This window comes from Neomonachus schauinslandi, chromosome 1 (genome assembly GCF_002201575.2).
Source record: "Neomonachus schauinslandi chromosome 1, ASM220157v2, whole genome shotgun sequence".
Classification (NCBI taxonomy): Eukaryota; Metazoa; Chordata; class Mammalia; order Carnivora; family Phocidae; genus Neomonachus; species Neomonachus schauinslandi.
This window is the reverse complement of record NC_058403.1, coordinates 95380243-95405192: the sequence shown is the minus strand read 5'-3', so window position 1 is coordinate 95405192 and position 24950 is coordinate 95380243. Positions and strand designations below refer to the sequence as shown.

General features: G+C 37.0%; 1 protein-coding gene across 1 annotated transcript in view; it reads right to left on the bottom strand.

Moving 5' to 3' along the window:
• WDR49 (WD repeat domain 49) overlaps positions 1-24950 on the bottom strand; it is a 134477-nt gene that overhangs the window by 54010 nt on the left and 55517 nt on the right. The window contains exons 8-9 of the mRNA XM_021702634.1: positions 10237-10401; positions 7017-7132 (exon numbers count right to left, since the gene is read on the bottom strand). Coding sequence (XP_021558309.1) covers positions 7017-7132; positions 10237-10401 — 281 coding nt within the window. The remainder of the gene's footprint in view (positions 1-7016; positions 7133-10236; positions 10402-24950) is intronic.

Sequence of the window (24950 nt, the reverse complement as noted above, 5' to 3'; positions counted from 1 at the left end):
ATGCACTGTTGCTAAGAATGTAAATTGGTGCAGCCACTGTGGAAACCAGTATGGAGGTTCTTCAAAAAATTAAAAATAGAATTGCCATATGATCTAGTAATTCCACTCCTGGATATTTATCCAAGAAAATGAAAACACTAACTCAAAAAGATATATGCACCCCTATGTTTATTGCAGCATTATTTACAATAGCCAAAATATGGAAGCATCACAAGTGTCCATCCATGAGTGAATGGATAGAGAAGATGTGGATAAAAAAGATACACACACACACACACACGTATAAGATATATAAGATGCATAAGATATGCATATATATGTATATATACACATGAATAAAAAGAGAATGAATAAAGAATGAAAAAAGAATAAAATCTTGTCATTTGCAACAACATGGATGGATCTGGAGGGTATAATGCTAAGTGAAATAAGTCAGTTGGAGAAAAACAAATACCATATGACTTCACTCATATGTGGAAGTTAAGAAACAAAATAAATGAACAAAGAAAAAAAGACACAAACCCCAAAAAGGCTCTTAAATATAGAAAACAAACTAGTACTTGCCAAAAGGGAAATCGGTAAGGGGATGGTCAAAATAGGTGAAGGGGATTAAGAGAAACAAATAATACATTATATGTTAAAAAAAAAAAAAAAGAAGATAGTAGGAAGGGAAAAATGAAGGGGGGGAAATCGGAGGGGGAGATGAGCCATGAGAGACTATGGACTCTGAGAAACAAACTGAGGGTTCTAGAGGGGAGGAGGGTGGGGGGATGGGTTAGCCTGGTGATGGGTATTAAAGAGGGCATGTACTGAATGGAGCACTGGGTGTTATACGCCAACAATGAATCATGGAACACTACATCAAAAACTAATGTATGGTGATTAACATAACATAATAAAAAAATGTAAAAAAAAAAAAAAAGAGTACATTTATCATGAGGAGCCCTGAGTAATGTTAAATATACTTGAATAAATAAAAGAAAAGAAAATTTGAGGTGGGGAGCACTATTACTTACTTGGATTTTTCAATCAGAATAAAACTTGATTTAAATTAAAAGGTAAAATAAAGTAAACACACTCCCCCTTGAGACGCTCATCCCTCACTCTACATCGTTTCTCCTTATTATACTTAACACTAGATGATATTGTGGTCTATATTTACTTGTCTGTTTATATAATGTCTCCCCTACCAAAAATAAGCTCTAGGAGAGCAGGGACTTTGTTCATTTCCTTTCTGTATCAGCAATGCATAGAATAGTACCTAGCACATAATAGGCATTTAATAAATATTTGTGGAATATTTTAATATATTGATGTATGAGGTATTCTTTCTTTAAAAAAATCAATAATTTTAATACTAATATTCTTTTAATAATATTAATATGAGGCTTAGCAAGATAAGATACTATAAATAAGGTACTTTGCAGTTCTGAATTTGCCATGAATCTCATAAGCGCTTTACATGTATTTATTTTTAATTTTTTCTTTACTGAATATTAAGTTTGGTTGAGGAGATTACCCTTTGGGGATGGAGAGAGTGGGGTGGGAGCAAGAGGGAAGAGGTCAATCCTATATCTCTTCTATTATCTCTCAGTCAAAATTCAATGTCAAATGTCTTTTTGCCAAGATACCCATATTAACTAGATGTATTTAGGTAATATGAGTCAAAGGCACAAAATGCTTTTCCTAAGATGGTATAAAAACTATCCCTTCTGATACTTGACCTTGTGTGTCAAAATGTTGAGAAACTAATTAGCTGCCACCTTTCCCTTAAAACCTAACCTGAAACTTTCAACTGAAATGACAGTTATCCTTAAAATACCTTAAGAATCCACACTGTATTCCTCACTTTGTCCATTTCAAAGATAACTTTAAGTTTGTACTTTTGCCAAGAGTTAAATTGAAGTGCAGATTGAGCATTTTAAGGCATTTTAGGAGTCTGAAAGATTTGTTCTTTTGACATTGAAGGAGTTTACTAGTTCCATTCCACACCTCCCACCAGAGATCCTGAGTCACTGTGTCGTCTGTGAAGATGATCAGATCTCTCATTCAGAATGTAGATATAATGACCAATTCTGTGAGAACAAAATTAGTTCACCTGTCAAGTACAAAAAAAGAAAAAAATGTTTAAAAAACAACCTTTTTTAGGATGAATGAGCAGGGAAAATAAATTTACCAAAACTTATCAGGTAGTAATTGTCATGGAGAGAACAAAAGAACACAATCAACTATTTGTTCCCTCAGAAGCTAATTGTTCATGTGTTGTTAGTCCAATTATCCTAAGAATCTATCCTTGTTCAGTCCATTGTGCTTTTTAGGCTTAAAAGAGGTATCTCAAAGGCAGAGAATGAGTTCAATATAAATCAGTTCATTTTTATTCTTTTTCCTAAAATTCTTGGGAGTCAAATTTTGGATAACAAAGCCATCACGAAATTAGGTTTGAGGGTTATTTGTGAATTTCCAACATACCTGCCCCCTCCTGACTTCCAACATGGTTATTCAGAGTAAGTTACACTTTGGAAATGTTCATTCTGCATCTCATCCTAATAATAGAAACCAATTGAGTCACATAGAATTATAGTACCTTAGTAAAGCAATTATTAAGAATTTAATATCTTGTGATAGATAAGTTTTATTGTTGAGGAACTTCAAATCCCTAATCTAATTTCACTTAAAAAATACTTTTAGAAATCAAGTTATATCAACACCTATTTATTGAGCACCTACTTTTACAGAGCTTTGTGAAAGATACAATCAATAATATTTTCAGAATTACTTGAACTTATACAAATGATTCTCTTTTTTATATTTGTATAAGTCTAGCTATTTTACAGAGATAAAATCTTCATAAATAGAGGTTTTTCTTTTAACAGAAAGGAAAGAAATACAGTGGGAGAAACTAAAAGCCTGAGTCTATTTTTATAAAGTATAGAATCATAGACTTTTAGGTTAGGATAAAATCTTAAACTATTATGATTATTTATTTGATTTTACCAGAACTATATATATTACATGCAAATGCAAAGTTAACTGATCATCTATTCATTTAATTTTACTGATGTAAATATGACCAGGCATTTAACCAGGCATTACTTAGTTGGCCCTAAGTTAATGTTAATTCACAATTTTTTCTCTAAATATATTTTGCTTAAAATGGTAAGAAGCATGTATCTAGAAGTTCTGAATTTGGGGCTTCTTCTTTTTAATAGATTTGACATATTCTTTAGATATTAATGAATGCATTTCTAGAAACCAACCTGGGCTTTCCAATTCGGGTTTTGCTTAGCACCATTTCACAGTGGCATTTATCATATCCTGCCTTGTGTAAGTTGACTCCCCAATTAGAATATGATGCCCATGAGAGCAAGAATCATGCTTCTTCACATTCAGTCCAACATAGTTCCTAACTCAGTGCTTTCTACCTAGGTGCAGTTTAAAAATATTGGTGGGAAGGAAAAAGGAAAAATAATAGTAAGCTAAAACTTTGAGGTGTTAGTTTTTTTTAAATTTAATTTTAATTTAAAACATGTTTTTTTAAAATGTATTTAAATTCAATTTAGTTAACATATAGTGTATTATTAGTTTCAGAGGTAGAATTTAGTGTTTCATCAGTTGCATATAACACCCAGTACTCATTGATAAAACGTGTTTTTTATGTGTTTCTTCAAACACACAAAACTGATTTCCTAGCTTTGATTGACATAACCAACCTACTCAATCAGATTACTTGTTTAAGAGAATATAGTTGCTCTCCCATGACTTAATGACTCCATTTGTAACTCAGGAATGGTAGAAAGAGCGTGGACTTTGGCACGGGAATTCTAAATCAGCTGCCTACTAGCTTTGTAATGTTGGCCAGGCTACCCATTTTCTCAAGCCGCATCTTCTCCTTTGTGAAAGAGGACTGGTAATACTTAGATTCCTGGTTTATTGTGAAAAGAGAATAGTTTTGAATAACTATCCTGCTTGCTCCTTATTCAGAGTGGGATCATGAGTAATTAATCTAATTTTCATATTTCCTGTTATTTAATAAACATTAATTAAATCATTCAACAAATATCATTGAGCATCCACTAAGAAACAGACACTACACACACACACACACACACACACGCACACATTAAATGCTAAAATCTAGTTCTACGTTAAATAAAGTACAGGAAGCTAGACAGCACAAAGACAAATAGGGGGCTTATTTCCACCCTGGGAGTAAAGAGAGATGTCCTGGTGGAGAAGATGAATGAACAAGACCTGAAACAGGAATAAATGTTGCCACATGAACAATGTTTAGAGAGGAATTTCTAGAGAAGGGGAGAAAATAAAAGCAAGGGGGTATGGTTTACATGGGAATGCCCCAAAAGCAGGTTCCTATATTTGAGTTTGGAAAGTACCCAAGTGGGCACCAGGCTCAGTCAGAAGAGTGCGCAACTCTGCATCTTGGGATCATAGGTTCGAGCCCCACATTGGGTGTAGAGATTACTAGAACATACCCAAGGAGAAGGAAGAACCAAGGTGGATATTCAGGTCTCTGGCTGTTAACCAAAGCTCTGAAGCTAGGAGGAAAAAAGTGGGTTTTGAGGAGGGAACAAATAATAAATTCAGTTTAAAATATGTTGGATTTGAGATTGCAGGCAGACGTATCCGGAAAGCAAATGGATAAGTGAGCTTAGAGAGATAAGAGCTGATGATAAAGATTGAGATATCTACAAAATATTGCCTACCTTTCAAATGAAGCTAAGGATTAAGTTAGATAATGTATATAAAGGGCCTAATGTTACAAAGCACTATAAATAAAATAAATCAGATGCATATTTAGGTACCTCATTCAATAAATGTACTACCTCTCTTATCCTGGGCAAAATTATCAAACCAATCTCTTTATTTAGGTAGAGCCTGAAGTTAAAGTGACAGCTTAACTTAAACAACCTCCCTCTAGGTTTTAAAGAAAGCTTAATAAGCTGTCAATCTTCCAGTTATTTCTTCTCTAATCACTAAACTCTTAAGGAATTGGCTTAATGGACCATCCTTCCCCCGCTATAACCAGTCAACCAGTCCTCTTGCTACTTTGTTAAATGCCTCCTGGTATAAAGGACCCTGCCAAATTCTGGTAAAATCTGTCCTAACATAAGGGCTTTGACTTAGGAAATATAATTTTTTTAAAGACTTAATTTATTTATTTATTTGAGAGAGAGAGAGAGAGAGAGCAAGCACATGAGCGGGGGGAGGGGCAGAGGGAGAGGGACAAGCAGACTCCCAGATGCCGGGGCTGGATCCCAGGACCCTGAGATCATGACTGGAGCCAAAGTCAGAGGCTTAACCAACTGAAACACCCAGGCACCCCAAAAATAGACTTTTTAAATCTGCCAATATAAAAGTGAAATAATACAATTGAGAATGCATTCCTTCAACATTCAGTTCCAACTAGGGATCCAAATCCTGACAACCTTGTGGAAGATGGAAAAGATGGGGAAAGATGGAAGGAGTGGTAACTGTTCCTTCTCTCATTTCAGTCTCCACAAAGCTCCCTCTCCAAGATTATAGAAAGTTACCACCCATCCAGAGAGAGCAGAACATCAGGTGTTTCCTTCCTTCCACCCTCCCACCCTCCCTCCCTTCTTTCTACTCTATGCCTAATGTGGGGCTTGAACTCACTACCCAGATATCAAGAGCCACGCACTCTATGGACTGAGCCAGCCAGGTGCCCCAGGTGTCCCTCTAAACCACTTCTAAAGGACTCTATCCATCTAATCTTTTAAAACTGACCTGTGCAATCAAGAAAACCTTACTTTTAATGCTAATTTCTAACTATGGATATCTTAAAAATATAATTAAGAAAACAGTATCTCCAAACTTTTGACTTACACTGATGAATTCTTAAAATTCTTTTTTGTTATGTTCCAAATTTAAGTTGGATCAGCTGTATACTTCACATCTACCATGCCATAATATTTGAGAATTAAACTGACTTATTGCCACAACCTGATTATAGAAATACTTAGTCCATAGTCTGTTGAGTCATGATTGTCCTAGGATGCAAAGAAGCCTTGTCTTTCAAAGGTGAGGCTTATTCAGTTCGTTCTTTATATCAAGTAGAATCATCTGGATTATACTTTCTTTCCTTATAGTCAAACTACCCCTGAAAACTAAGCTGTAAGTAGCACTATGTTTTCTAGTCTGCATATGCACATTTGCATTAGAAGAAAAAGCCTTTCATGAGATCGATAAAAGTCCCCAAATATATACCACTAATTTTCTAGGTATAAAATCTGATTTGGATCCTAGCTTCAAATCATTAAAATCAAAATTCCATAGTGAAAAATGTTGGGCAAATTACCTATTAGAGCCATATTTTGTGAACTGTTGAATTTATGGACAATATATTTTCTGCAAATATCACACTTTAATTTTCCTAGTGCTTATACAATGCCATAGAAAAGGTCCTGTTTATGATCCCTTGGTTCTCTCAGGAGAAAAAGAAAGAGAACTAATTTTCCTTATGATGAAATGGAAGAATTCCTCCTTGAGAACAGTAAGCAGGCCATGAAACCCGTCTGCACAGATATGAAGGATGTGCTAATACAGAATTCCGTGACCTATTTCCCTCCTTGCTGCAATTTAAAATAAATAACAAGGGAGGAAGAAATGAGAGTTCCCATTATAGCTGAACGAATATAATTTATATATTAGGAATTTATTGACTATAAAATTTAGGAAACTTTTGGAGTTAATACTCAGGAAGTGGTATTATGACCCTGTCTGGAAAAATTAAGAAAAAGATTCCAAAAGCCAGAAGAAAGCCTTCTAACACCTCTCTCAAAGCTGCTTGAGCTACGTGATCTTATGTTTTAGTCACCAAGCATTCAGTCAATCCAACCAGTTTCACTCACCTGGCTCACCCGCAAGTTAATGACTCCGAATCAGTCAAGATTTCTATGTTCTTTTATCTTTTAGATTCTGATTCAAATACAAACATTCTCCTTTTGCCTTCCTACAGTTTTGCATGAAGCACATCATACCTCTCCCAGCCTGTAACCAGTATCGTCTTCTTAAGAACCAGGATCTGTGAAATATCCACAGCTCCTTCTCTCCCAACATTTAGTGTGTGGTGACAGTATCCACTGAAGTCCCATACCTTTAACAGAAAAACTTAGTCACCTTTGAGACAAGAACAGAAAATGTCTTCTTCATTGAGTTAAATAACACAGTGTAATAGGATTATTACAAACAAAAAATAATGGGTAAATTTAAATGGTGAGAGGATTTTCTTAATTATGACATACCCTAATTATATATACTCATATAAAGGCTTTAAATGAGTATGCATTTTTAAGGGGAAGACTATAAAATCATGCAGAGCCACATTTTGGAGTCTGTTGAAACCCTGGTTCTTTCTCTGTTTGTCTCTAAATTTCAGTTTCCTCATTTATGACACGGGACACTTACTGCTCTGGGACATTTGGAGAATTAAACATCTAATACAGAGCCTGAAACACAGTCCTTATGGATAGGTTTCCCATCTACTCCCAGTAAAATGTCCTGTTGATAGTGGATGCCAGATCCCATCCTACAGAGACACAAGCACTTTTGAGTTTACTTCCTCAGGCAGGCGGTGAGGACACAGGCCCAATGGGTGAACTTTACAACAGAACATCATCAGATCACTAAAACTAAGCCCTGCCATGAAACATCGTTGGTGTATCATCCACAAAGAGCAAGTGGGCACTATCAAAATTAAATTGCATATACCCTTTGACTAGACTCGCTTGACTTTCAACTTCTAGAAAAATCATCTCACAGAGGCACTTACGTGTGTGAAAAGACATATTTTGAATATTTTTATATTCTTGAAGCAGTTTATAAAGCTAAATACCTGAATCAACCCAGCTGCTCATTAACAAGGGACTCAACAGTCAGAATATGGAATACCTATACCGTAGCATACAATGGAACCATTAAGAAGAATATGTCATTTCTATATTTCTAAGCTCAGTCAAAACTGGACCAGCTATGGAACCTTAAGCAATTTGCTTTATTTCCTTGGGTTTTAGTTTCCTCCTCTGTAAAATTGGCATATAGATATATATGTGGGGGGATGTGGTGGGGGTGTGCATTTGTGTGTTTGTATGTGTCAAGTGCTTAAAACAGTACCAGGTTCTTAGTGAGCATGCAATAAAAGTTAGCTAACATTATTATTATTGTATGCATTCATATGACTCAATGTCCACAATAGAAAAATGCAAAATGCAGGACAACATATCTATCAGGCTGCCCTTAAGAAACACAGATGCTGCCCTTTGGCTAGAAGGATGCACAAGAAACCAGTTAACAGTGGTAGTGCTACAAGGGAGGAGCTGTGAGCAGAGGTGAGAAAGAAACTCTTCTCACTGTGTAACTCTGATATTTCAAATTTTATTGTATGATTACATTAATTATTCAAAACACTAATCAATTAAAAATCAGATACCTCGAAACCATGATAAATAGGGCAATACTTTTAAATCTTGGATGACATAGGTACTGGTTTGGGATCCTAAATTATAAATGATTGGAAAATGTCATTCATTCTTGTCTCTTCATAGAACATGAACAGCTCAACCCAGGTTTATACATCTTACACAGAGGTTGCCAAATTTCAGAATTCTGTTGTGCTATTATGATAAAGACAAATATACCTTCAAAAGCTGTGATTATACTACTAAATTCACATTAACGTCGACGATGCAAAGCTTGAGATGTTGAAGAGTGCACATGCTCTTTACCCATGTCACTTCATTTTCCTCTAAACGTGGCCCTTAGCAAACCCACCTAAAATAATACCCACAAATAGGTACTGTAAAGATCTGATTGTCCCCAGGTCCAACTAAGTCCCTTAGCTGGGACTATCTGCAAGCTTTTAGCAACCATCTGCAAGTCTGCCCTACTCTGGATTCTATAACCGGTTACTTTCCAAGAAAGGGGTAAAAGGAACCTAGTCTACTCATCTCATTTCTCAGTTCAGTCTCATGCCCCAGGACCATAAGTGGGATACTCACTTGCTCCTTTTGCCTAAGTCTGTCTAAAACTCCAGTTCCAGTTATTCCTGTTTTATTCCACCTTTACTACTGGGGTTGGAATTGTCCCGTCACCTTCATACATCTTACCAGTTCTGTAAACTACATTACTTAAACCCAAGCTCCCAGTTCTTACCTTATGCCATTTAATCTTCCCAGAGGCCCAGCTCTGTTGATTTCCAGAGATTTTCACTGCAACCTGCCATAGCACCTCCTTCACACTGACAGTGGCCAGCCTGGCATCCCCCTAAATTCTTGCCTCCAACTTCCATCATGTTCTACCCACATATCCAGAGAACTTTCCATTACCCTCCCTTGCAGCCTACCAGCATGCATCATACACCCCACCATGGAAGGCATACCTCATTAATACCCTCTGATTCTAGTTATGACAGAAATTTGAGAATCATTCAAAGCTTATTCTGGGAAACTGCCTTCTGTTGCCTTAAAGTGTCACAAGCCATCTCCAATCAAAGACTGTCAGTCTCAGAGCTGAGGGGAGCAGAGAGGATTCTCTGGTAGGCATGATTTCAGATAGCAAGTATCTAAGCTTTGCATGAAAATTTGATCATTTTTGCAAAGCATAATAGCACCTTTCTCCCAGAATAAATAGGTAATAGTTACAAAACAAGAAAAGTGGAAGTATTAAATACCGTTAGTTTAGGATAATAAATAAGATGATGATTGTTCTGCTTACGATTCTTCTTTACTGTCTCACATAAAAGTGCAAATTATAACATGGGTTGATTTTAAAATATTCATTTGCCCCCAAATTTGAACCTGCCATCTTAAAAAGTTTTCTTGGTTGCCCTGATTTCTCATTTTATAAACTAAGAAGAAAACCAGAGATATTAGCTGAAGCATAGGAAAATTATTCGGACTTCTTATTCCCCAAAGTAGTCCTCGATCCAGAATACTGGAAAAGGCTTTCTGACATAAGTAAGCTAAATTGTGTTTTTATTCTAAATAATTTATTCAGAAAAATCATTTATTCATTTTTCCACAAAAGCTTTTTTTTTTTCCTGACAGATTGTTATTAGATGCTGCGAGTTATTTAACTCTTCTGATCTCATCTTTCCTCTTGCATGGCCAAAAAGGCAAAAACAAATATAGCTATAGCTATGTTTCCTCACATAGTATTTCAGCCTCCTCGTATCTGGGTAGAAAAGCATCACTGCGTCCTCACCTTTATGGTCCCATCTGTGCTACCAGTCAAAAGCCGTGTCTCATTTGCATCAAGGGCCATAGTGCTGATTTCTGCATTGCCATGGCAACCAGTAAACTGTTTGATTTTTTGCCCAGTGTCTATCATCCAGAAGGAAACAGTAGACCCCACGTCCGAGCTGATTACCTAAGAGAAAATAACCTTGTAAAGAAATTAAATATAGCCCCAGAATCTACCATTTTTATTTCAATAAAAATACCTAACCTGTGAATTTCCATGACTGAGATCCCTCCCCACCCCACAACAGTTAGAGACATGTTTGTGATGTATGTTCTTTCTTTTTGTTAAGCTGATAACATTTCAATTCTTCAGCCAGAACGGAAGTAATGAAGGCATGATTCTCTTTACCAGCAAAGATAGGAATCTACTTCCCTTATCCACCATTCAGCTGGCTGTCTAGAGGTCATCCTGAAATTGAATCCTACTGAAAAGAAACTTAAAAATCTACTGCATTTAGATGAGAAAGTTGATTTTATTAGTCACGGTGTTCTGACACTATTTACTATATGAAAAGAAGCATCTTACTGTATTTCACCTTCCCTTTAGCATGCAAAAGAGAAAGCACTACCAGACATTATGGGAAAAGAAGTTAATTTTAACAAACCGATAGAGCTATCACTTTTTTTTTTTAAGATTTTTTTTTTTATTTATTTATTTGACAGAGAGAGAGATAGCGAGAGCAGGAACACAGGCAGGGGGAGTGGGAGAGGGAGAAGCAGGCTTCCCGCCAAGCAGGGAGCCCGATGTGGGACTCGATCCCAGGACCCTGGGATCATGACCTGAGCCGAAGGCAGACGCTTAAGGACTGAGCCACCCAGGCGCCCTTGAGCTATCACTTTCAATGCCATTAGTCCCTTTCTTCCTCCTCTCTCAAGGTGCTGTATATATTTTTACAGCTAAACACAATTATTGATGGGCCACTAAAAACAAAGAACACAGGAAGGGTAAATATAAATCTGCATATATACTCCAAGAGGAAGGCAACAAAACAAACGCTAGAAGGGATAGGATTATATATAGTAGCCCGACAGTGAGAAATTTTATGGTGGCAAATAAACTGCTAATATCAGCTCTAGGTATTTAGGCACCCTTTGGGAAGTTAAAATCACCTCATCCATTTGACCTCGGGACCCAAAAGAATGAAAAGCAAACAGACAAAAACACTGAACCCACAAATAAGTAGATAGGAAATTGCCTGAACAACATCTAGACTTTGAGAAAACTTAAATCATGACTTTATCTGCATAGGTACGGATTACCATCGTATAAATGTAAATTTATCAATAATACTCTAATTTGGGCATTGCATTTTTGTAATCAAATGGGTTCAGGTTTACTGAATGCATATTCAGAAGGCCTGGAGAGTCAGCCATCATGCGTGCATGCATTCATTTGGTTTGGGGGCACGCACTGAACGTCCACTCCATGCCCAGCTCCGTGATGGCAGCAGAGATTCACTAATGAATCCCTGCTCTGAAGGAATCTATACTCCAGGCTTGAATATTAAAATCACCTGGGGAACTTTATAAACCATGACTGTATACCAGGTCAGAGACTCTCATTTAACTGAACTAAGAAGGAGCATTTTTTAATGAGCTGCCCAGGTTACTTAAGTCTGCAGCCTGGGTTGAGAACTATCGGTATAGGTAAGGAAACAGACAAGAAACAGGTAAGTAAGTGCCAAACAGTACTACAAGTTTGGAGGCCTCACCCCTAGTTGCGGCAGGGGCACAGAGAGTAATATCCAAAATCTTCTCACTGGGATGGGGGATGGGAAATGAAAGGTAAGGAGGGCCAATCTGCAATTGAAGATAGGAACGTGTATTTATTGGATGCCAAGGCCTTTACACTCACTATCTCACTTATCTTTATAAAAACCCTGTAAAATAAATAACGTTATCACCCTCATTCTACCAGTAATGAAACTGAGATTCTAATCAGCTAAGCACTGTTCCCAAGCTTATATAACGAGGTTTGAATCATGGACTTTCTATGACAGACACATCATACGGCCTTCTATATTCCAGCATAGTCTTCCCAGATAATTAAGAGTGTGCTTAGAAGAGAGAACTAAGCAAGAGAAACAATATGAAGTGTAATGGAACCAGAGTGCGGATGATGAGGTAAACCGTGGAATGCCAGGTGAGGCAGCAAGCTGGTGACAGATAGTGGAATCCCTGAAGAGCAATACTAGAGATCTTAACTATAGAGAACAGACTGATGGTTACCAGAGGGGAGGTGGGTGGAGGGTTGGGTGAAATAGGTGATGGGGATTAAGGAGGGCACTTGTGGTGATGAGCACTGGGTGTCATATGGAAGTGTTGAAGCACCATATTATACACCTGAAACTAATATCACGCTGTATGTGAAGTAACTGGAATTAAAATGTAAAAAAAGAGCAATGTTAGAGAATAATGAGTCATGTGTATAAGGTTCTTACTGGGACAGGGAGCTTAGCTTTCATTGGATAGGCAGCAGAGTGTATGACTCGTTCACGGCAATAATTGTTCTTGATGAGGAGGGCGATACAGCATTTTTTGTTCATGGATTAGTGAAGGTACTCCTGGCAGTGGTGTGGAGAACAAACTGGGGTTGTAGGAAGACCATTTGGGGGGCAGCTGTGATAGTCCAGGTAAGACATGTTCACCTGAAAGAGAAGTTCAGCAGTAAAAAAGAGAGGAGAGACTGGGAAATAAAAGAGCCACAATTTTGCTACATTTATGCTCAGCAAAGTGCTGATTGTGAGCACATGATCTCCCGTAGCCTTTTTTTCCTTGAAATTACAACTCTGAATCCAACAACTTCTTAAATGATGTAAAACTCTATGTACGTTACACATTTTCTCTCCTGAAATCAAAAGTAGCTTAAATATATTTAATTACCATTGTTCAACAATAGTATAATTTCTAGGACAAAATGGCCTGAATCTTGAAATAATATGCCCTATCTCTTCAATTATCACCTCAGGTAACTGACTGTGTTTCTATTTGCTTTGATTTCTACAACATGCCTGATAGTTAAGAGCACTGAGTTTGAAGCCAGGATGCCTGAGTTTGAAGGTCAGTTGTCTGACCTTGCGCTCATTACTTAACGTCTCTAAGCTTCAGTTTCCTCCCCTACGAACAAGAGAGAATCACAATAACTACTTCAAACCATTTTTAAGAGGTTTAAATAAGCTAATATGTGTAAAGCACAGTGCATGGTATACAATAAATAAGCCATAAAAGTTAACTAGTGTTACTATTCTATTTAAGCTTTATTTGTCTGACTCTCTATTTTGGGTGATACCACTTTTCATAGCCAAACCAATTTAAAAAAAATATTTCATATCTTGCTTTCTTTCCACCATGACAGCGAATGTAGACAATTACAATTTTAGAAAGCAGATTGTAGATGTACATTGAAATTTCAAATTACATCAGACTTGTGAATTTCTCACATAATTACTTAGGAATTTGCATTGTATTCATTAAAAACAAAACCGTGGAAACATAATTTTCCAAGCATGAGTGAAAATTTTGATGGTGTTTTTTTAAGAAAAGGTTAAAGGTTGTGAAGAGTTTTACTATTTCTATTCAAAAAATATTTATTGAGAACTTATGTTAGGCATTTCAGTACTAAAAGATGGGCATTCCCTGATAAAAACAAACAACAACAACAAAAGGCAAAGTACAATGAGACCAATGTTCAAGGAAAAGACTTGTTTACTTGTCCGAGACTGGATTGCCCACATTACAAAGCATCTAATCATCGACTGCCCCACTTTTATCTACTGTAGACATTCAATCAGGAATTTGTAACTTTCATATTTTGCTGCTTTGCAGCAAAATTCTCCCTCTTTTGATCACTTGGCTGAGCCCGAACATGCTATTCATCAGTTTTTAGCACCTTTCTCTGTTCATTTCACAATTTCTCATGAAATCTGAATCAGTAATGACAACAGTATAGAGTCAGTCGGATTTCATTTTATAGCAATCTACCTTAAGGTGCAGTCTTCGGGAAAACAGTGTGTTGAAAAACAAGGACTGACCATGTCACAAACATACCACCAGTATGAACCAGACTTCTGTCACTATGACAATATCAGAATACAGGAATAGCAAGGCAGGTGAAAAGACTTTCAAAGTTTGATGAGAGAGGAGTGCATTTAACATCACTTGGCAGGTGAGGGAAATGGTTTGACTACAGGGCAGTGGGGACTTTATTTTTAGCAAGCTGTGATTTTTCTCAGGAATAGAGCCCAGGAATGAGTATTGGCACCATATTTATATGCCAGATTTTGATGAGACCAAATCTCCAAGTTTTCGGTTCATTCCTGGCTGCTTTTTTTTTTTTTAAAGATTTTATTTATTTATTTGACAGAGAGAGACACAGTGAAAGAGGGAACACAAGCAGGGGGAGTGGCAGAGGGAGAAGCAGGCTTCCCGCCGAGCAGGGAGCCTGATGCGGGACTTGATCCCAGGACCCTGAGATCATGACCTGAGCCGAAGGCAGACGCTTAACGACTGAGCCACCCAGGCGCCCCTTCCTGGCTGCTTCTTACCAGGTGAGACCTCAGATGAGGATGAGGACAGGGCCCCGGCGGTCTGCAGAGCAGAAGTGACACTACCCTAATCATTCCAGTGCAAGTGGGCCTCGGGAGCAAACCGTTGTTCTCCACCTTATCTACCCAAGTTAATAACCATTTAGGATTATACGGGTCTTCTTGTCTCTCTCACCTGAAGGTGTCACAGCCAATGAGACAATTCTAAGAGATGTGAGGCTGTACCCACATGCCCTAATTGTCTTCTTGTAGTCCAACAACAGTAGGTATTTTAGTCGTCTTTAAATGCATTCTAAGTCCTAGGTCAAAGCAAGAAGGGAAATTAAAAATTATAGCAGCGGAAGTCACTGGCTCCCAAGGGATGAGGACATTTGATTTAATTGCTGTTTATAGTTCTATTTTCTAGTCAGTACTCTTTGTGGCCTCATAATATAAAGCAGGTTACCTATTTTATTTCTATTGTGCATCACATCTCCAGAAGTTACATTTCAGTAAGTAGTGAGATGAGGGGAATGATAATATCTAAGTACTGGTGCAGAAAAAGTATTCAAATATTTTAAGGCAGCCATTCTCCATTTATAAAGCTTATTTATTACCTCTTTTAGGTTAATTTGTAGTTTGCTCTTTCAAATTCATTCCTTGAGTTTATTGAACACCTATGATATGCAAGACATAGGATCTGGGTGTTGGGGATTCAGCAGTGAAAAATTCCCACCCTTATTTAGTGGGGGCAGAGATGCAGCCAGATGAGAAAATAAAAAGAAAAAAGGCTATATAGCTATATAGATAGATACGGTCTAGTGGTGATAGGATTATGGAGAAAAATATAACTGAGATGGAGGTAGAGATCATTGGGAGTGAATGCAAAGCTGGCGGCTCTGACAAAGCCTCCTTAAGGAATCATTTGAGGCAAGATGTGACTGAGGTAAAGGAAGGAGCCGTGCAGATACCTAAGTGAAGAAAGTTGTAGGCAAAAGAAACAGCGATGCAAAGGCCCTAAGGTAAATTTCCCTTGGACATTCAGGGACTAGCTAGGAGATCAGCAATCCTAGGCAGTGTGAGTGACAGGAGGGGCCGCCCGCTGTGACCACCTGTGGTTGTCATACAGGCATTCAAAACACTCCCCACCTCCAAGAACTAGGGGTCAAAGTCAGAAAAATATCACTTCCTCTTTTTTGGCTAATATTTATTTAGGTGTTACTCCTGCTTTGTTCCATGCATGTTTCTATACAATATCCTCTGTCCTTTAGAGAAAATCTACAAGGGAGGTATTATAATCCCTTTTTTTTATAGATAAGAAAACTTCTGTTTAGAGAAGTTAAAATCACTTGCTCAGTGCAAAGTATTGGGAACTCTGACTCTAAAACCTCACCGCTTCCCTTATTCTAAACAAATAACTGAGAAAACATGCCTTCAAAAAGTAGTTGAGACTGCACTGGGCCTCCAGGTTCCGGTTCTGCGTGCTTAGAAGTCACCCATCATAACCATAAGTAAAAAGCTAAACAAACTAAAAAAACTGACAGTTCTTCCTTAATCAATAATAGAAATGAGGTCGCAGGGCAAATTGCTACCCCCAGAATTGGAGAGATCAACAGGCAAATAGAGAAAATAACAATTTACCAGAGCAGGAACTCGGGAACTGGAAACTCCATGGGAAACAGTGCCAAAAGAGGAAAACCACCACTGTGATTGACGAATTGCTGGGAGCTCCAAGTGGACAAGTCCAAGAGTCAAAGATGCCCAGGGGCAGCCAGTCAAGGGGGCCCCCACCATTTTATGAGTTTTATTTTGAGATTATCGACCAGTTTTTTTACTGTAATATTGGAGGAAAATCCCCTTCTGCTTCTGGCAGAGGCAGAAGGAAAGAAACTATTTCAAAATACATTAGAGTAATTCTGTTCTTCTTAACAAGGTCCACCCTCAAGAGAAACTACTTGGCCAGGGCCTCACCTGCTGGGGTTTTATCAGTGCTTACCTGATCTGAGGAAGGAAAATACCAAATTCTAGCCGGCTCTAGTCTTCCTATTGGATGTAAGTGAGGGGGAAACTGAGAAGCGTATGTAAAAAATAATTAATTAATTTAAAAAAGCGTATGTGAAGTTCACAATCCAGAGGCACAGGCTCACAAAAGACTGAGGCCTTAATGCTAGGACTACAGAAGGCTTCTCCGCCCACACACCTCACCACCACATTTCTAATGGCCTATTTACAGCAGTTCCTTTTACCTGGCTCCTTATGTCCCACTATCAAGAAAAAATTACAAAACATACTCAAAGTCAAAAACACATTTTGAAGAAAGACAGCAAGCATCAGACTCAGACATGGCAGGGATATTGGAATTATCAAATCAGAAATTTAAAATAACTATGATTAATATGTGAAAGGCTCTAATGGGTAAAGATAGCATATGAGAAGAGATGGGTAACATAAGCAGAGAGACAGAAATTTTTAGAAAGAACCAAAAAGAGATGCTAGAGATCAAAAATGAAGCATGCCTTTAATGGGCTTACTACTAGACTGAACATGGCTGAGGGAAGAATCTTTGAGCTTGAGGATATATCAGTAGAAACCTCAAAAACTGAAAAGCAAAGAGGACAAAGACTGAAAAAACAGAACAAAACAGTATCCAGGAACTGTGGAACAGCTACAAAAGGTATAACATTCACACAATGAGAATACTAGTAGGAGAAGAAAAAAAGGAACAGAAGAAATACTTGAAACAATAATGACTGAGAATTTTCCCAAATTAGTAACAGGTACCAAACCATAGATCCAGGAAGCTCGCATGACATGAAGAAGAATAAATGCCAAAAATAACGATGCGTGGGCACCTCAGAGTCAAAGACGACATCTTGAGAGAAGCCAGAGGAGAAAGATAACTTCCTTCAAAGGAACAAAGATAAGAATTATATTTGAGCAGGATAACAACAGATGTTGCCGAGGATGCAGAGAAAGGCAAACCCTCTTGCACTGTTGGTGGGAATGCAAACTGGTGCAGTCACTCTGGAAAACAGTATGGTGATTCCTCAAAGAGTTAAAAATAGAACTACCCTAGGATCCACAAATTGCACTACTAGGTATTTACTCAAAGGATACAAAAATACTGATTCAAAAGTGTACATGCACCCCAATATTCATAGCAGCATTATCAACAACAGCCGAACTATGGAAAAAGCCATTGACTGATGAATGGGCAAAGAAGATGTGGTGTGTGTGTGTGTGTGTGTGTGTGTGTGTGTGTATACACACACACACACAATGGAATATTACTCAGCCATCAAAAAGAACGTGGATGGAACGAGGGTGTATTATACTAAGCAAAAAAAGTCAGAGAAAGACAAATACCATATGATTTCACTCATATGTGGAATTTAAGAAACAAAACAGATGAACATATGGAAAGGAGAGAGAGGGAAGCAAACCATAAGAAACTCTGAGGGTTGATGGAGGGAAGTGGGTGGGAGATGGGCTAAATGGGTGATGGGTATTAAGGAGGGCACTTGTTATGATGAGCACTGGTATTATTTGTAAGTGATGAATCACTAATTTCTACTCCAGAAACCAATATTACACTATATCCTAATTAACTAGAATTTAAATAAAAATTTGAAAAGAAAAAAAAAAGAATTACATTTGACTTCTCCTTAGAAAACATGCAGTCAATGAAGTGATATATTTAAAGTGTTAAGAGGAAAAATCCACCAATCTAGAATTCCCTATCCTGTGAAAATAACCTTAAAAATAAAGGAGAAATAGACTTTCTTAGACAAACAAAAATTAAAGAAATCTGTTGCTAGTAGACCTGCCTTCAAAATATGTTAAAAGTTCTTTAGAGAGAAAGAAAATAATTTAAGTCAGAAAACAGGCTCTACATGAAAAAGGAAGGACATTAAAGAAGGAATAAAAGAAGGCAGAACAAAAACTTCTATTTTTCTTATTCTTAATTGATCTAACAGGGCAAAACAATAATACCAACAATGTATTAAATTATGTATGCTTATGTATACAAAAATGATAATACACAGATACATGCTTATATATAAGAGAAATGAATGACAGCAATGATACAGGAGGAAAGAGGGAGGAATTAGATTATTTTTTTATTATAAGGTACTAAAACTACTTGTGAAGTAATATAGTGTTATTTGAAAGGGGACTTGGATTTGTTATTAAAGTATATTGAAAACTCTAGGGCAACCATTAAGTTAAAAACAAAATATAACTGATATACTAAGAAAAGAGAGGAAACAGAATCATTTTAAATGTTCAATTAAGGGCGCCTGGGTGGCTCAGTCAGTTAAGCGACTGCCTTCGGCTCAGGTCATGGTCCCGGGGTCCTGGGATCGAGTCCCGCATCGGGCTCCCTGCTCTGCAGGGAGCCTGCTTCTCCCTCTCCCACTCCCCCTGCTTGTGTTCCCTCTCTCACTGTGTCTCTCTCTGTCAAATAAATAAATAAAAAATCTTAAAAAAAAAAAAAAATGTTCAATTAAAACCATGAAAGTCAGAAAAAGAGTAGAAGATAAAAATAGGAACAAAGAGCAAGGGCAACCAATAAAAAACAGTAACAAATATGAAAGCTATTAGTCCAATGATATCAATAATCACTTTGAATGTCAATGGGCTTTACGAACTAATCAAGCCAGATTTTCAGATTGGATCAAAATCAAGACCCTCGGGCACCTGGGTGGCTTAGTTGGTTAAGCGTCTGCCTTCAGCTCAAGTCATCATCTCAGGGTCCTGGGATCGAGCCCCAGGTCGGGCTCCGTGCTCAGGGGGGAGCCTGCTTCTCCCTCTCCTCCCCACCTGTGCTCTCTGTCACTCTCTCTGTCTCTCTCTCAGATAAATAATTAAAATCTTTTAAAAAAAAATCAAGACCCAACTATGGTGTATAAAGGAACCCAATTTAAATATAAAAACACACACAGATTTAAAGTAAAAAGGATAAAGAAAGATATATCATGCTAACATGAATCAAAAGGGAGCAGGAGTAGCTATATTAATTTCAGACAAAGCAGACTTTAGAGCAAGAAAGTTAGTACGGATGAAGAGGGGCATAATGATAAAGGGTCAGGTCTCCAAGAAAACAACAATCCTTAATATGTATGACTCTAACAACTGCATCAAACTACCAGGCAAAACTGGTAGAAATGCAAGGATAAATACATTAATCCACCTTTATAGTTGAAGCTTATATTCTCCCTCTCCTCTGCCCCTCCCCTCACTCATGCTCTCTCTCTCTCTCTCAAATAAATAAGATCTTTCAAAATAAATAAATAAATAAATAAAATGAAAATACAAATAAAAATTTTTAGGATGCAGAGAAAGCAGAAATTAGAGGAAAATTTATGCATATATTAGAAAAGAAAAAAGAAAAGTTAATACAATTAAAAGTAAGCAGAAGAAAAGATTAAAATTAGAGCAGAAATCAATGAAACTAAAAACCAATTATTTATAAAGTCAATGAAAGCAAAATCTGGCACTTTGAAACGATCAAGAAAATTGATAAGACTCTAGCCAGGCTAAGTAAGAAAAAAAAGAGAGGACACAAATTACTCATATCAGAAATGAAAGAGGTGACATCACTAGAGACCCCATACACATTAAAAGGATAATAGAGGAATACTATAAAAACTCTATGCCTACAAATTTGACAACCTAGGTGAAACAGGCCAACTTATTTAAAGACACAATCTTCCAAAATTCACACAAGAAGAAATAGACATAAGACAAGTCCAGATGGGCCTAGATCAATGAAAAAAATTGAATCAATAGTTAATAATGTCCCAAAACAGAAAGCACCAGGCCGTATGGGTTCATCGGTAAATTCTATGAAACATTTAAGGAAGAAATGATGCCAATTTACTATAATCTTGTTCAGAGGACAGAAGCAGAGAGAATATTTCCTGACTCATTCTATGAGTCCAGCATTACCCTGATACCAAAACCAAACGAAAACATTAGAGAAAAGAAAACTACAGTCCAATATGTCTCATGAACATAGATACAAAAATATTTAACAAAATAATAGCAAATCAAATCCAATAATTGCATAAAAAGAATCATACAGCATAACCAAGTGATATCTATCCCAGGTACACAAGCCTGCTTCCCATCTGAAAATCAATTAATGCAATCCATCACATTAATAGGCTAAAAAAGAAAAATCATGTGATCATATTAATAGAAAAAAAGCATTTGACAAAATCCAACATCTATTCAAGATAAAAATGACCAGTAAGCTAGTAATAGAGGGGAACTTCCTCCACTTGATAGAGTATTTGCAAAAAACTTACAGCTAATATCGTACTTAATGGTGAGAAATGTGAAGCCTCCCTACTAAGATCAGGTAAAAGGCAAGGATGTTACCTCTCATCACCCCTTTTCAACATCATATAGAAGCTTTACCCAATACAATAAGACAAGTAAAGGAAATTAACAGTATAAAGATTAGAAAGGAAGAAATAAACTGTCTTTATTAACAGATGATGTGATCCTCTATGTAGAAAATACGAATGAATCAACAAAAAACTCCTGGAACTAATAAGTGATTACAGTAAGATGGCAGGATACAAGGTTAATATACAAAAGTCAATCAGTTTCCTATATAGCAGCAATGAAAAGTAGAATTTAAAAATAAAACTGTAACACCATTTATATTAGCATCCACAGAAATTAAATACTTAGGTTAGGTATAATCTAAAAAAAAAATGAATAAGGTCTATATGATATAAACTACAAAATTCTGGTAAATTAAATCAAAGAATTAAATAAATGGAGATATTCCATGTTCTGTGGATAGGAAGACTCAATATTGTCAAGATCTCAGTTCTCCCCAACTTAATCAATATATTCCATGAAAAGCAAATAAAAATTCCAGCAAGTTATTTTGTGGACATTGACAAGCCAATTCTAAAGTTCATATGAAGAAGCCAAAGACCCAGATAAGCTAACACAATATTACAGGAAAAGTACAAAATTGAAAGACTGACACTGGGCTCCTGGGTGGCTCAGTTGGTTAAGCGACTGCCTTCGGCTCAGGTCATGATCCTGGAGTCCCAGGATCGAGTCCCGCATCGGGCTCCCTGCTCGGCAGGGAGTCTGCTTCTCCCTCTGCCCTCTTCCCTCTCGTGCTCTCTGTCTCTCATTCTCTCTCTCTCAAATAAATAAATAAATCTTTAAAAAAAAAAAAAAAAAAGAAAGACTGACACTACCAACTTTATGATTTACCATAAAGCTGCAATAAAGACAGTGTAATATTGGCATAAAAATAGACAACTGGATCAATGGAACAGAATAGAGAGGCCCAAAAACAGATGCACATAAATAGAGTCTAATGATCTTTGACAAAGAAGCAAAAGCAATATCATAGAAAAAGAATATCTTTGCAACAAATGGTGCTGGAACAACTGGACATCAACATGTAAAAAGATGACTCTAGACACAGACCTTACACCCTTCACAAAAATTAACAAAATGGATCACAGACCTAAAAATACGGGAGGAAATTTAAATGACCTTGGGTTTGGCAATGACTTTTTAGATAAAATACTAAAGGTATGGTCCATGAAAGAAATCATTGATAAGCTGGACTTCATTAAATTTAAAAATTTCTGCTCTGCAAAAGACATTGTCAAGAGAATGAAAAGATAAGCCACAGATTGGGAGAAATTATTTTCAAAAGACATATATGATGAAGCACTGTTATCTAAAATATACAAAAACTCTCAAAATTCAACAATAAAACAACCCAATTTAAGAAATGGGCCAAAGAACTTAACAGACACCTCAACAAGAACATAAACAAACATATGAAGAGATGCTCCACATCATATGTCATTGGGGAAATAGTAAAATAATAACACAATATGATGCATCTATTAGAACGACCTAAATCTGGAACAGTGACAACATCAAATGCTGATGAGGATGTAGAGCAGTAGGAACATTCATTCACTGCTGGTGTGAAAGCAGACTGGTACAGCCACTTTAGAAGGCAAGTGGCATTTTTTTTTTTAACAAAACTAAACATATTTTTACCATTCAATCCAGCAATCATGCTTCTTGATATTTACCCAAAGGAACAGAAAACTTATGTCCACACAAAAGCCTATGCATGGATGTTTATAGCAGCTTTATTCATAATGGCCAATACTTGGAAGCAACCAAGATGTCCTTTAGTAGTTGAATGGATAAATAAATGGTGGCACATCTATCCAATGCAATACCATTCAACATTTTAAAAAATGAGCTCTCAAGCCATTAAAATACATGGAGGAGACATAAATGCATATTACTGGGTGATAGAAGCCAATCTGAAAAGGCTGTATGCTATAATGGTGGATGCATGTGATTACACATTTATCTAAACTCATAGAATGTATCACACCAAGGTTGACCCTAATGTAAGTTGTGGTTACATTTGGTTACATTTGGTGATAATGATGTGTCAATAGAGGTTCATCGGTTGCAAAAAATGTACCACTCTGGCGGGGGACGTGGATAATGGAGGAGGGGATGCTAATGGGAGGACAGGGGGTATATGTGGTATTTCTGTACTTTCTACTCAATTTTGCTGTGAACCTAAAAGTGCTCTTAAAAAAAAATTCTTAAAAAAAAAAAAAAAGGCCGAGACTGTGATGATGAGAGAGGCTGAGGAAGGTGTCCTCACCTACTCCTCTGTTGGATTTCATGCAGCTTTTATGGAGAATATTTGACAATATCCATCAAGGTTACAGACAAATACTCTCTGACCAGATAACTTCAGTTCTAGGAATTTATTCCACAGATGTTTCCACACTTGTGCTAAAGTTGTGTGTTCAAGGTTAAAAACTACTACATTATTTGTAATATAAAATACTGAAATCAATTTAAACTAATAAAATTTGGTATGCCCCTGCAATGGAGTACTGTGCAGCTATAAAAAAGAAAGAGGATACTCTTTAGGTAATGAGATAAGATGATCTCTAGGCTGGATTGTGAGATGAAAAATCAATGTACAGAACAGTGTTTCTGTGCATAATGCTATCATTTGTGTAAAAACATTTAAAAAAATATCAATTCTTAAATATTAAGAATTACACATATCCATATTTAAAAGTGAGTCTACATCTGTACCTCTGTATGAATAGAATAGCCCTGAAAGGGTGCTCCTGAAAGTCATAAAAACTGGGTGCCTCCAGGGAAGGAAGCTGAGTAGGTAGAGACGGGTAAGAGGAAATTTTCACCTTATACCCTTTTGTCCTTTTGCGTTTTGTTACATTGAAATGTGTTATTCCTTCCAAGCTAATCACACTTAAATATGCACGTGCATATGTGTGTGCATGTGCATGTGTGTGTGTGCATGTATATATTTTGGAGTAACGCTAAGACTAGGGTACTTCCCGTGTCTCTAACAAGTGACCAGATCTCATGGCCTCAGGATTGACATGTAACTAAGTTCAGCCTTAAGCTGACGCTGAAGAAGAGCCGCCTTACTGTGAATTGTGCAAGACTGTTGAATCTCAGATCTATACCTCTGAAACAAATAATGTAATATATGTTAAGAAAAAAAAAAGAAGAAGAAGGTAGCAGGAGGGGAAGAATGAAGCGGGGGAAATCAGAGGGGTAGACGAACCATGAGAGACGATGGACTCTGAAAAACAAACAGGGTTCTAGAGGGGCGGGGGGTGGGAGGATGGGTTAGCCTGGTGGTGGGTATTGAGGAGGGCACATTCTGCATGGAGCACTGGGTGTTATGCACAAACAATGAATCATGGAACACTTCATCTAAAACTAATGATGTAATGTATGGGGATTAACATAAGAATAAAAAAAATAAAAAAAAAAGAGCCACGTTATAAAAGGAAGGTCACCTGGAGTCCAGCAAATAAGGCAGGCAAAGAGAAAGTTTTCATTAGTGTTCATCCAGTTCTGTTCAAAAGAGAAACTCATTGATTTTGCCTTAAATACAAGCACTAAGAGGTATAATGTCTTGTAAGGTGGAGATAAATTTCCTTCAAGCTTGTCCATTCCCCTTTGCTCAGATTTACATTTACCAAGGGAACTACCAATTGAATTGGTTAGAGTCTCAAACATCTCAATTCCCAAAAAAATGGTGTGCAGAAGAGAGGACAGGAGATGCACTGTCACTAGA